At 42.8% G+C, this 13,532-nt stretch overlaps 1 protein-coding gene across 1 annotated transcript; it reads left to right on the top strand.

The window, feature by feature from the left end:
• Nucleotides 1-3,833: 3,833 nt before the first annotated feature.
• LOC139561017 (zinc finger protein 892-like) lies at nucleotides 3,834-13,526 on the top strand. The gene is made up of 8 exons (XM_071377819.1): nucleotides 3,834-4,178; nucleotides 4,535-4,737; nucleotides 5,063-5,164; nucleotides 5,278-5,373; nucleotides 8,697-8,807; nucleotides 9,014-9,134; nucleotides 9,956-10,273; nucleotides 12,511-13,526. The coding sequence occupies exons 1-8, from the start codon at nucleotides 4,157-4,159 to the stop codon at nucleotides 13,521-13,523; spliced, it is 1,986 nt and encodes a 661-aa protein (XP_071233920.1). The 5' UTR covers nucleotides 3,834-4,156; the 3' UTR covers nucleotides 13,524-13,526.
• Nucleotides 13,527-13,532: the final 6 nt, after the last annotated feature.

Below are 13,532 nucleotides of genomic sequence, written 5' to 3'. Positions count from 1 at the left end.
AACACATCCATTGATTCTTGCTGGCATTCTTCGGAGTCAGCCATAACAGCCATTACCTCTCCTGGCAACGGTGCAAGAGAAGCCTCAATGTCCATATTCTACTTAGATGGATTGGTCTTGGCTTGAGGTGTGGCCTGTCCAGTGACTCCAATCCTCCGCAGCTTGGCAGAGATGACTAACACCACCTTCTGGGCAGCCTACATGGCATATTGCCTGCCAGTGTCACACAACACTGGGCTTGATTTACCTGAGCTGGAACAGGAGATGATCAGTGAGATGTCAGAGTTAACCTGACTCACGACATCTCTGACCACAGATCTGGTCAATCCAGGTGAGCAAAAAGAGCAGGATTGATCACCCAGAACCTGAAGAATTGTACCCTCTGTGATCCCAAAGAGGGCACTAAAAGGATCTGTCAGTCGAGCCTCTCCATGTGCCCTCTGCAACAAAGTCTTGAACTTCAAAACAAAACACAAGAGTTGCTCAATCTTGTCTAATGTTAACCTACTCATCTCCACAAATGAATACTTTGAATTCAACTACATCACAATAATTGTAATATTTAGTTCTCTATAGATGTGGTGTCTGCCTTCCTACTTTACCATAAAAACAGTAGTTCTTTATCTTTTCATTCTTGGAACTGACAAATGCTGTGTAATGTGTAATGTGTAATGGAAATGGAAAAAATTCACCTGAATTGAGTATGTATACAGTGGTGAGATTATTTGGGTCAGGCACTCAGTTGAAATGTGGTTGGTAAACATACCTTCTAGAAGAAGTAATATTGTAATATTGCGTGCCACTGCCACTCGCCCTCAATTCTCTGCTGTTGTAACTTTGTGTTCACACATCAACTCCAGGCTCTGCTCAAATTCAGTGGATGAGGGGTAGGGAGTCTTGACCCGTTGACTAAACTGCCAGGCTTTTTGGGTAGACCTTCATTAATCCTCACCACGTGTTCCTGGATGCTTGCAATGTTGGCACACTCTGATCCAGTCAGTGAGGGGGAGGAGCTAGCTTCTCTAGCAGCATCTAGCTCTAATATGTGTTCAAGGGCTGGGATGAGGATCTCTACTGCTATCTGGGAAGAATTGTTTTCACTATATTCCAGCACATTTTGGCAAGGTGTACTTTGGTCAACTGTTTCAATACAAAAAATAATTATATTTATTTTTTAGAGGATGTTGTGTCAAGTGCTTAGTTAGTTAATATGACAAACATTAATGTTAAACTTTCTATCAAATAATCGCACATCAAATGTTGACAGAAACTTACAGGAGATCAAATGCCCTCCTGAATCACTTTCCACTGCCTGATAAAGACACAAGTAACATTTTTTAACATATTGAAACATTTTGAGCATTCCAACAGTATCAGTGAGATTCGTCATAAAATTGATGAGGATTGGGAAGTAGACATCCTTTTCCATTCCTGAGGGGTGAAGTAAACTCTTGCGTAATAAATGCAAATAAATAAATAAATAAAAATAATAAATAAATAATAATAATAAAAACATAGAAAAAAGAACAAAAAAAACTAATAATTTTTTTTTTTCTCCCTCTAATACCCTCTGAAATTAAAGATCGAATTGTATTGGTCACATACATGTGTTTAGCAGATGTTATTGCGGGTGTAGCTTGTGTTTCTAGCTCCGACAGTGCAGTAATATCTAAAAAGTAATATCTAACAATTTCACAACATATACCCAATACAGGTAAGAAACTGAGATTAGGAGCACTCCCTTTAAGAGTGTGCTCCTAATCTCCGTTCGTTACCTGTATGAAAGACACCTGGGATCCAGAAATCTTTCTGATTGAGAGGGGGTCAAATACTTATTTCCCTCATTAAAATGCAAATCAATTCATAACATTTTTGACATGCGTTTTTCTGGATTTTTTTGTTGATATTCTGTCTCTCACTGTTCAAATAAACCTACCATTAAAATTATAGACTGATCATTTCTTTGTCAGTGGGCAAACGTACAAAATCAGCAGGGGATCAAATACTTTTTTCCCTCACTGTATGTGTTGTGATAATTGCATTGTTTGCTCTATAACCTGTTAGTTAGTATGCATTGCCTCCGTGATATATAGGCCTAAGTCCGAGACAATAAGAAGACACAGTGGCAGAATAAATTCAACCACACCTTTGTTTCATCACAAAACAAAAGAGTAACATCTGTCCGGTGGAGTCCAGTTGCATGGTCAATCAAGTTAATGTTTCCGAAATTTTCGGACTACTAAACAACTATTGATTTAGAACACCGGAGAGTTACTACAAGTTGCAAAGAAAACAGGAGCTGCCTCCACTATTCCAGCACCATTTCAACTACAACTTCTTCACCAAATCACCTATGCTTAAGTCTAATACAGTGACAACTAAAAGATCCCAAAAACAATTTAGTCCAATCAACGTAAGCTAAATATCATGTGGCTGTCCATGGTACTGATTTCTGTGTGTGTGTGTGTGTGTGTGTGTGTGTGTGTGTGTGTGTGTGTGTGTGTGTGTGTGTGTGTGTGTGTGTGTGTGTGTGTGTGTGTGTGTAAAGAACATGTTGACTCACCCTACTTGTAGAGAAACGCCAATGCCACCCTCCTCTCATGTTGCCGAAAAGGTCTAGGACTCTGTCATAAAGTACACGCTTGTAGTTTTTGTTGTCCTAGGCTACCTGGCTAAAATGCTTGCTCGCTAGCCTAACTTCCTTTCATGGGCAACGATGAGCCAGCTAGTTAACATTAGCCTACTGCATCTAGCTACATATTGAACTTCCATCCTCTCAGGCCAGCGGCACAATGTATGAATTTATGGTTGGATCAGAATTAGCATTATAATCATTGGCCAGTACGGAGAATGAAGTAAAACCACAAGTCCAAATCCCTATCTCACTACCAATGGCTAATTTAGGAAAGGCAAATTTTAGCAAGATAGTTAGCCACTGGAGGAAAACAACACAACGAGACGCAACAATTCAAGTTTTTTTCTGTCAATGGCATTTGACTTTTGATGTGATGTGATTGGTGTGAAGCCAATTCCAAACTTTCTTCCCTTGACACTTTTTTTTGGGGTGCTAGGACCATTCATTTGGTCTCCCGTTTTATCAAGGGAGGCAAAATCCCCCCTTGTTTCAATGCTATGGGCGGCAGCAATATCATACTCTTTTTGACCAGACAGCATCAGATAGATGGGCTACACATACAGAGACAGAGGGGCGCTGTTTCGCTCACTCGCTTTCTCCAGTGAGATACATTCTGCCTCTTGCAAATTGATGGACAATTATGAAACATAATATAATTATTATTATTTTTGCGTGTTATAATTGTGATTCTTATAACTATTTCAATAGATTTTGATTATTAGCCATACAGTTTCAGTTAATTAAAAGGGTTTTAGTATCTTACATTTTCTTCATCCATATTTGTGTTGAATTGCTCATGCGACTTTCTGTGGTTGGATGTAAATAGATTACGATGAATGGTTGGAAACCAAACTCGTCCTGGACATATTAACACGTCATGTATGTTGTACATGGTATCACAAAGGTGTGTGATCTTTTGATGAGGCCCCCAAAAATGCTACCTATTCTATATCGCCCCCTCGATAACACAGTTGTGCCCTAAGCATCTATCTACACGAATGTTTTGCTGGTGTTAAAAATAACATAAATGACAAACAAATATCCACAAACCTAACTTCACACGATAAAAGCGAGGCAAGAAGCTAAAGAAAGGAAGTCACGATTAACAATTGAGACGTACCGCCGTTTTTCATTTGATAGGTTTCTGCCTCCCTCCAGTGGTTTACTTTAAATGATACACCTTGTTGGGGTCACTGGAGCTAATGGGAGGCTCTGCAGCATAACACGTGACTCACATAATGCGGAAGAAATTGCGCGTGTTGAAGAAAGGCTGCAGAGACTCGTTTGAAAACATTTCTGGTTGCAGAAAAAAAAGTATTTGCTAGTTAAATGGTTGTGACAAGCTGAGCCTAGTAGTTCAGAAAATAGTCAAACCATGTCTTAGGGAGACACATTGTTTACTCGCCAGGCCAGCTGTCGATTATGTTTTGCTGGGAATGAATAGTTAGCTAGCGAACGTTTAAAATCACCCTTTGCCGCACCTGCTAGCTAATTGGAACGTTTCCCCAAGTGAATGGGGAAATGGACCCTACAACATTTTCAGGTTTGTAGAATTGTTATGTTAATGTTTTTATTGTCTGTAACGTCGACAAGCCTGACCCTGCCACTCTTGTAAGCTAACGGCTGGACAAATACCAATAGTTAGCTAAACTGCAAGGACTGGCAGCCCATTTTTGATCTTGTTTCACTAATTGGTGTTTTGACCAATCAGATGAGTTCTGCAAATATGTGCTTGGTCAAAAGATCAGAATTGGGCTGCCTGTCTAAACGCTGCCCATGAGACTTGACACTCACACTGTACTTTCAAACATAAAGCCATTTTTTTTACAGACTCAAATGCCACATGAAAACAGTGGAGAGTACTAACATGAGCTGTCTAACTTCCTCCTCTGGTGACAGGTCCCCATCTCCCTCTATCCTCCCTGCGTCTCCTGGTGCCACCACTACGTCTGATGTCTGCATCCATGTGGCAAGTGGCTCAGCAGCGTAACGTGATGCAGTATGGGAAGCTGGAGGAGTTTGTGACTCTGGTGACAGAGATGGTTCCGGAGCTCCTGACGTTCAAGCAGAGGGTCCAACTCATCCTGGGACTGAGAGCGAGGGTGAGACCGGTGGAAGTGCTGAGAGTTAGGAATGGTGTACGCTGTAGGGGTCAGGAGAATAACATTTTAAAAAGTCTACCACTTAAGTATGATGAAAGGGTTTACCTAGTCATTTGCACGACTGAATGTATTCAACCGAAATGTGTCTTCCGCATTTAACCTAACCCCTCTGAATCAGAGACAAGGGATGCTGACAGAAGATCGCTCTCATCACAATTTACTCAACTTCTGTTGACTCATGATCAGTTACATATTTGACTGTTTGTTTCCTCAGTATATAAATTGTTCAGGCAACTCTTATTAATGCATACATCTTCTGTGTCAGCTGGTTCTTGAATTGTGTCGTGATGTGGAGTCTAACCCAGCTGGCTACAAAATCATCCAGCCCCACCTGGACAGAATCCATTCATGCACAACACATAAAGGGGTAAGTAACCTGTAATATGTGTAAAACACACCAGTCTGGTAATGGCAAGTCTGCTTTACCTAGTTCTCATTGTAGATGGTTACAGTTGTTTTGTGTGTGATTTACATATTCAGAGCAAAGACACAGAAGTGGAGGCCTCAAAGGATAACTTTGTGGATCTGGTTCAAACTCTGCTAGAAGACTCAATGAAGAGGGAACACTTTTTTCAGGTGAGATATCTAACATCTTGATGTCATAAATCCCTCTTTCAAATCAAAGTTTATTTGTCACGTGCACCGAAAACGAGTGTAGACCTTATAGTGAAATGCTTACTTACAGGCTCTAACCAACAGTGCAAAAAAGGTATTAGGTGAACAATAGGTAAGTAAAGAAATAGTGAAAAATAACAGTAGCGAGGCTACATACAGGCACCGGTTAGTCGGACTGATTGAGGTAGTATGTACATGAATGTATAGTTAAAGCGACTATGCATATATGATAAACAGAGAATAGCAGCAGCGTAAAAGAGGGGTGGGACACACAATGCAAATAGTCCGGGTAGCCATTTGATTACCTGTTCCAGAGTCTTATGGCTTGGGGGTAAAAACTGTTGAGAAGCCTTTTTGTCCTTGACTTGGCACTCCGGTACCTCTTGCCATGCGGTAGTAGAGAGAAAAGTCTATGACTGGGGTGGCTGGGGTCTTTGACAATTTTTAGGGCCTTCCTCTGACACCGCCTGGTGTAGAGGTCCTGCATGGCAGGCAGCTTAGCCCCAGTGATGTATTGGGCCGTACGCACTACCCTCTAGTGCCTTGCGGTTGGAGGCCGAGCAATTGCCGTACCAGGCAGTGATGCAACCAGTCAGGATGCTCTCGGTGTTGCAGCTGTAGAACCTTTTGAGGATCTGTGGACCCATGCCAAATCTTTTTAGTTTCCTGAGGCTTTGTCGTGCCCTCTTCACGACTGTCTTGGTGTGTTTGGACCGTTCTAGTTTGTTGGTGATGTGGACACCAAGGAACTTACAGCTATCAACCTGCTCCACTACAGCCCCGTCGATGAGAATGGGGGCGTGCTCGGTCCTCCTTTTCCTGTAGTCCACAATCATCTCTTTAGTCTTTGTTACGTTGAGGGATAGGTTGTTATTCTGGCATCACCCGGCCAGGTCTCTGACCTCCTTCCTATAGGCTGTCTTGTCGGTGATCAGGCCTACCACTGTTGTGTCGTCTGCAAACTTAATGATGGTGTTGGAGTTGTGCCTGGCCGTGCAGTCGTGGGTGAACAGGGAGTACAGGAGGGGACTGAGCATGCACCCCTGGGGGGCTTCAGTGTTGAGGATCAGCGTGGCAGATGTGTTGCTGCCTACCCTCACCACCTGGGGGCGGCCCGTCAGGAAATCCAGGATCCAGTTGCGGAGGAGGCTTTTATCCCAGGATCCTTAGCTTAGTGATGAGCTTTGAGGGTACTATGATGTTGAACGCTGAGCTGTAGTCAATGAATAGCATTCTCACATAGGTGTTCCTTTTGTCCAGGTGGGAAAGGGCATTGTGGAGTGCAATAGAGATTGCATCATCTGTGGACCTGTTTGGGCGGTATGCAAATTGGAGTGGGTCTAGGGTTTCTGGGATAATGGTGTTGCTGTGAGCCATTACCAGCCTTTCAAAGCACTTCATGGCTGTGGACGTGAGTGCTACGGGTCTGTTGTCATTTAGGCAGGTTGCCTTGGTGTTATTGGACACAGGGACTATGGTGGTCTGCTTGAAAAATTTTGGTATTAGACTCAATCAGGGACATGTTGAAAATGTCAGTGAAGACACTTGCCAGTTGGTCAGCAAATGCCTGGAGCACACGTCCTGGTAATCCGTCTGGCCCCGCAGCCTTGTTAATGTTGACCTGTTTAAAGGTCTTACTCACGTCGGCTACGGAGAGCGTGATCACACAGTCGTCCGGAACAGCTGAAGCTCTCATGCATGCCTCAGTGTTGCTTGCCTCGAAGCGAGCATAGAAGTGATTTAACTCATCTGGTAGGCTTGTGTCACTGGGCAGCTCGTGGCTGTGCTTCCCTTTGTAGTCTGTAATAGTTTGCAAGCCCTGCCACATAAGACGAGTGTCGGAGCCGGTGTAGTACGATTCAATCTTAGCCCTGTATTTTGCCTGTTTGATGGTTCGTCACAGGGCATAGCAGGAATTCTTATAAGCTTCTGGGTTAGAGTCCCTCACCTTGAAAGTGTGCGCCAAATAGCTTCTGGTTGGGGTATGTACGTACAGTCACTGTGGGGACGACGTCCTCGATGCACTTATTGATAAAGCCAGTGACTGATGTGGTGTACTCCTCAATGCCATTGGATGAATCCCAGAACATGTTCCAGTCTGCGATAGCAAAACAGTCCTGTAGTTTAGCATCTGCTTCATCTGACCACTTTTTTATAGACCGAGTCACTGGTGCTTCCTGCTTTAATTTTTTCCTGTAAGCAGGAATCAGGAGGATAGAGTTGTGGTCGGATTTACCAAAACAGAGGGCGAGGAAGAGCTTTGTACGCGTCTCTGTGTGTGGAGTACAGGTGATATAGAATTGTATTCCCTCCGGTTGCACATTTAACATGTTGATAGAAATTAGGTAGAACTGATTTAAGTTTCCCTGCATTAAAGTCTCCGGCCACTAGGAGCGCTGCCTCTGGGTGAGTGGTTTCCTGTTTGCTTATTTTCTTATACAGCTGACTGAGTGTGGTCTTAGTGCCAGCATCCGTCTGTGGTGGTAAATAAACAGCCACACAAAGTATAGCTGAAAACTCTCTAGGCAAGTAGTGTGGCCTGCAATATATCACAAGATACTCTACTTCAGGCAAGCAAAATCTAGAGACTTCCTTAGATTTTGTGCACCAGCTGTTGTTTACAAATATGCACACACCGCCACCCTTCGTCTTACCGGAGTGAGCTGTTCTATCTTGCCGGTGCAGCGTATATCCCGCTAGCTGAATATCCATGTCGTCATTCAGCCACGATTCCGTGAAACATAGGATATTACAGTTTTTGATGTCCCGTTGGTAGGATATTGGTGATCGTACCTCGTCTAATTTATTGTCCAATGATTGCACGTTGGCAAGTAATATTGACGGTAACGACAGCTTTCCCACTCGCCTTTTGCGGATTCTTACGAGGCATCCCGCTCTGTGTCCTCTGTACCTGCGTCTCTTCCTCTTGCAAATAACTGGGATGTTGGCCTTGTCAGGTGTTCGGAGAATGTCCTGCTTGTTGAAGAAAAAAATCTTCATCTAATCCGAGGTGAGTGATCGCTGTCCTGATATCCAGAAGCTATTTTTTGCCGTAAGATACGGTGGCAGAAACAATATGTACGAAATAAGTTTCAAATTCCACGAAATAAAACGCATAATAGCACAATTGGTTGGGCGCCCGTAAAACTGCTGCCATTTCTTCCGGCGCCATTTTCTGTTCAAAGGACTAGTATGACTTCATGGCAAATATTGAATATGATTACATTTCTACATATGCCTTGGCTAAAACCACTTGACTCTCCCTTTCTATCTCTGTGTTAAAGGAGGTGTTCCCTGTACAGTACAGCACTAGGTATGACACAGCGCTGCAGATACTGGTGTGGCAGTTCTTTGACAGACTGGAGGAGATGATGCCAGTGCCCAGCTTTACACAGGTACTGACTCCATCTCCATCCTATTACATCATCTAAAATATGTTGACATTCATTTGTACACTTGCTTAAAATGTAGGATTTATTGTCATTTTAAAGGACCCTATTCCATGAATAAATAAACAATGGGGTAGTGGCTAGGGGTCATGTGGGATTGGACTGCGCTTTTCTCTGTTTTTCAGACATGCTTATTCTTCTCTCCCTCTCAGACAGCATCCATTCTCAACCTGACCCCTACAGACCTGGAAGAGTGTCAGCAGTCTTTCTCTGATCCTGAGCATCTGAAGACCCTGCTGCAGCATCATAGAAATCTGGGGCACCTAAAAAAAGGTTAGGATCCCTCAGGTGATCTATTTGAACTTGTTAACCTCTGGGTGAAATATCTGTGGGCGATTTTCCTGAAAGAGAATTTGGAGTTATTTGGATTCTCTCTCTCTGGTTAGGTTTCCATCTAATTGGCGACAGATTTTCATGCGAATATTCAAAAATCTGCATAAAGAACATGTTCCCATCAGTGGTGTTTCCACCAAACTGTGTTAATGCGGATATACAAGTCAGTGATGCAGTGCATGCACACTATACCTTAAGTTTTCATGTCCCGAATAAAAATCTAAAGTTCAATGTGTTTCCATCGCATTTTCAACATCACCGATAGTTTTGTCACACATGTGCCAGCCAACAGCTCGCAGATACAGTGCAGGTAGGCTAGTCTACATGAGAATATTATGCATAAGAGCAAGGAATATTTGTATTTGTCGAATGGCAGCTTAGCATCGACCATCATGTCACCACAATAAGACCCTCTATTTATTGGAAAGGAGCATCAAGCTCTGCACTGTGCATTTTCACCAACCTGTGAAGTTCATTTATTTCATCTGTAGCTTAATAAACTGCATGGTTTCCCGAGTTGTAGTGGGAAGACCACACACCATATCACATGACCAAGTTTACTTCGATTTGGTGGTTACTATATTAATATTTGTGCATAAAGACGTTTCTCCCATAATACATTTTCGTGCACCAAAAAATCCCACCTTGTCAAATGAACAAATTATCTATGCATTTATAAAAAAGAGCTGTCCTGATTTTACATTTTATATACGGTATGACTTGCATAAAAACTGTGGATGTAAATGTGGTTTCTCTTCCAGATTTTTTGTTCTATGACTCTGATAACATCCTGTCCACGTTGTCCTTCCTCGCTCCCTCACTGAAGTCTAAACATACCAAAAGAGGCATAGAAGAAGGCACGGTGAAGAACGAGAGCGATGTGAGGAGAAAGGGAGAGAAGGAAGAGGCTGAAGGACCGAAAGAACAGGAGCGTGGCGAGGAGGGACAGCAAGAAGTCAGTGGGGAGGACGAAGACGCCAATGAGGGAAGTGATGAGGGCGCTGAAAGACTGGAAGGGGCTGGGGAATCCTCTGGGAACTCTGGGCAGCAGAAACAGCCATCATTAGTGGCCATCAATGGTAAGGAAATTCAGGGCGGAATACATTGCATACATCCATACACTGGCGAACTGAGTTGGTGAAGTTGATTACTTTGTCCAATAGTAGAGTGGGGTCAGTAGTAGGGCTGTTGCGGTGACCGTATTAGCGCCACACTGGCGGTCACGAATCATGAAGGCAGTCAAATTCCACGTGACTGCTTAGTCACGGTAATTAGGCTTCTCCAAGCTCTGATGCTGCTGCTGGTCATTAGTAGCCTACCAAACTTGCTATCTGCCTTGTATTCAGCACTCTATTTTCCCTCTAATCACCCTAACATCAATGCAAATATAATCGAAAATCTAATCAAACACTTCATGAGCTCATGTTGCGCAACATTTCTATCGGCTATGTAATTGCTCAAGAAAATAGTGATAAAAAGAGGATCCCATCAGCTTTCTATCGGCTAGGCCTACTATTTTTATTTTTCCACTTTCCTAATATTAAGCAAATTGCATATATTTACAATAGGAGTATTTCCTACCTGGCTGGGATGAAAATGAACCACGCGAAAAGCGTCCTCCATTCACTACTTAAGTGCATAGATGACATGTACTTTTTCGATACAGGTGCATGATAATGGTCCATTCGAAATCAAAACAAATTTCACACATATTATTTAGTATATGTAAAGACAAGATTAAATCAAGAATATTCTGATGGGTGACAATATTAGCCTATCACTTGATGAATGAATGATGCCCAGCATAAGAAACAATGCTTTTTTTTTTGCCGACTTTTTCGAATCATGGTTGTGCACATCATCATGTAGCCTAGCACATATGCCTATATGTTTTAATAAGGTTTGTATCACAACTAAAGTGGCCAAATAACTTAAAAATAAGCACATTAATCCGCTTTACAAGGGGTGTAGAGCCTAACTGGCATACATAAGCAGCACGTGAGTTTCAAATTTGGGGAAGATAATTTTCACCATTTTTAAAAATGCATTTTTATAATAAAAGCATTACATGCATAATTGCATTTGCGGTCACTTTTGATAATGGTGTTTTCCTGCTAATGCAACATTTGCGCTTATAGCGTACTACTGTAGGGGTTAGTAGATTGACATAGGCTAGTGCTTTTGATGTTTGTTAGATCTACTCATCTTGTTGGCTGACAAAGTAAATGTGGATAGTACTTCCAATATCTTCAATATGCACCTCGGAATTGGATCAGGACGCACGCACTTGCATCCCCGATGTGTGTGTCTTCACTTGTAGCCTGTGAGAAAGACCTGATCACGTGATGGAGAGCCATGTGAGTGAGAGGTGATTCGGAGTGCTCCGCACTCTGGGAGAAGGGCACAATGGCCACTGGCTGCAAAAGGCATGGATTCTTTTAGGGTGCATTACAGCCACACAAAGGGGATGCCACCGTGAAATTCGAGGCATTTTTGAGTGCTTGTCAAATTGGGAATGGATTCTGGAATGGACACTGATCAAGTGTGTACAGCCTGCGCAAAAAACAAAGCAGAGCTCATGCCTTTCAAGCAACTTTTTTTCAAATCATTAGAGATGCATCATGCAGCCTTACAATGTATTACAAATCTAAACATATAGCCCAACGTTTGTAGAACAACTAAAGTTACATTAACTCGAAATTAAGCATATAGGAGTACTTATTTCTTTGTTAACCTCTCAACACAGAATAGTTGCACGTGTGCACTCCCATCGTTTGCAGAAAATAGCCTTTCTATTTTATTCAGCTTTGTTCAATTGTATTCTTAATACTATAAAATAATGCCATGGAATTCTAAGCAAATCTTGTCTGCTAAATTAACTAGTGTAGTCCACTGCTATTTGGCATAGCCACATCAGGACCTAACATAAGGACAACTCAGGATGCTCTTCTGAAATAGACTGCATTTTCTTCATATCATGTTTCTTTAGACCTGTCTAAAATAAATAATGGATTTATTGTGAAGGTGTTGGCTATATTACATGGCTTTATTAGACTTTATTTGCTTGACAATCATCGGCTGACAATTTTGTGACCGCCACAGCCCTAGTCGGTAGTCACTTTTATTTTTAAACATTTCTTACTGCACTACTCCACTAGTTTTGATCTATTTAGTGCACAGATTCGATAATTGCACAGATTTCTGCATGAATAAAATATAAATCTTTATTTTATCGCCTCATCGGCTACTGACAACAATCTGCAATGGAACTTTGAAGTCAGCAGTCCTTATTTCACTTTGTGTTTTCTACCTGCAGGACAAGCTAAAGCCAAGCCCCCCCAGTCCCAGGGCTTTTCCTGCTCACAGTGCCAGTTCTCCAACAGGAGATGGCTCACCCTTCAGGAGCACATCAAGAAGAACCATCCAAAGGAGGACAGTGGGATCCTGGGCTCTGGAGAAGCTGGAGCTGAGAACAACGTCCTGCCTGTCAGTGAGACGGAAAGCTCCTCAGCCAAGAAGACCAGGAAGAACAAGTACATCTGCTCCCAGTGTGGGAAGGGTCACAAATGTTCATATGAGCTGAGACGACACGAAACCGTTCACTCTGAGGTGAAGCCCTTCCAGTGTGGCCAGTGTGAGAAGAGATACAAAACAAAGGTGGCTCTAAAACAGCACCATCGTGTTCACACTGGAGAAAGGCCATATGTTTGCTCACATTGTGGCAGAGGCTTTAGGTCTGCAGGAACTTTACAATCGCATGTACGCACCCACACCGGGGAGCGACCTTTTGTCTGTTCTATATGTGGGAAGGGATTTATTCAACATCAAATACTGATAGGTCACCTCCGGTGGCATAGAGGGGAGAAGCCGTTCTTATGTACCGTTTGTGGAAAGAGTTTTAGTACTTCAGGTGCCTTGTTGGTACACTCACGAACACACACGGATGAACGCCCCAAAAGCTGTGAGCATTGTGGGAAGAGGTTTAGAAGATGTTACGATCTCACAATACATCGGCGGATCCACACTGGTGAGCGGCCGTTCTCCTGCACACAGTGTGACAAATGCTTCACGTCCCACAGTGACCTTAGCAGACACATGCGAATTCATACAGGAGAGAAACCTTACCAGTGTAAAATGTGCGATAGGAGATTCACTGAAAGCGGCAACCTGAAAGTACACCAGCGGGTTCATCGGGGAACAGCCACAAATGTACGGGTTTCAGTGTGTAATATCAGTACGGCCCACCAAAAGTCACCAAGTGTGGCAAGAAAGAAGGAAAGAAAGAAATACAATGTTCCACCACTCGTTGTTGGACATGAGTTGCCGTAGCCACAGTGT

Source organism: Salvelinus alpinus, chromosome 31 (genome assembly GCF_045679555.1).
Source record: "Salvelinus alpinus chromosome 31, SLU_Salpinus.1, whole genome shotgun sequence".
Lineage (NCBI taxonomy): Eukaryota > Metazoa > Chordata > Actinopteri > Salmoniformes > Salmonidae > Salvelinus > Salvelinus alpinus.
This window is presented reverse-complemented; position numbering and strand designations above follow the sequence as displayed.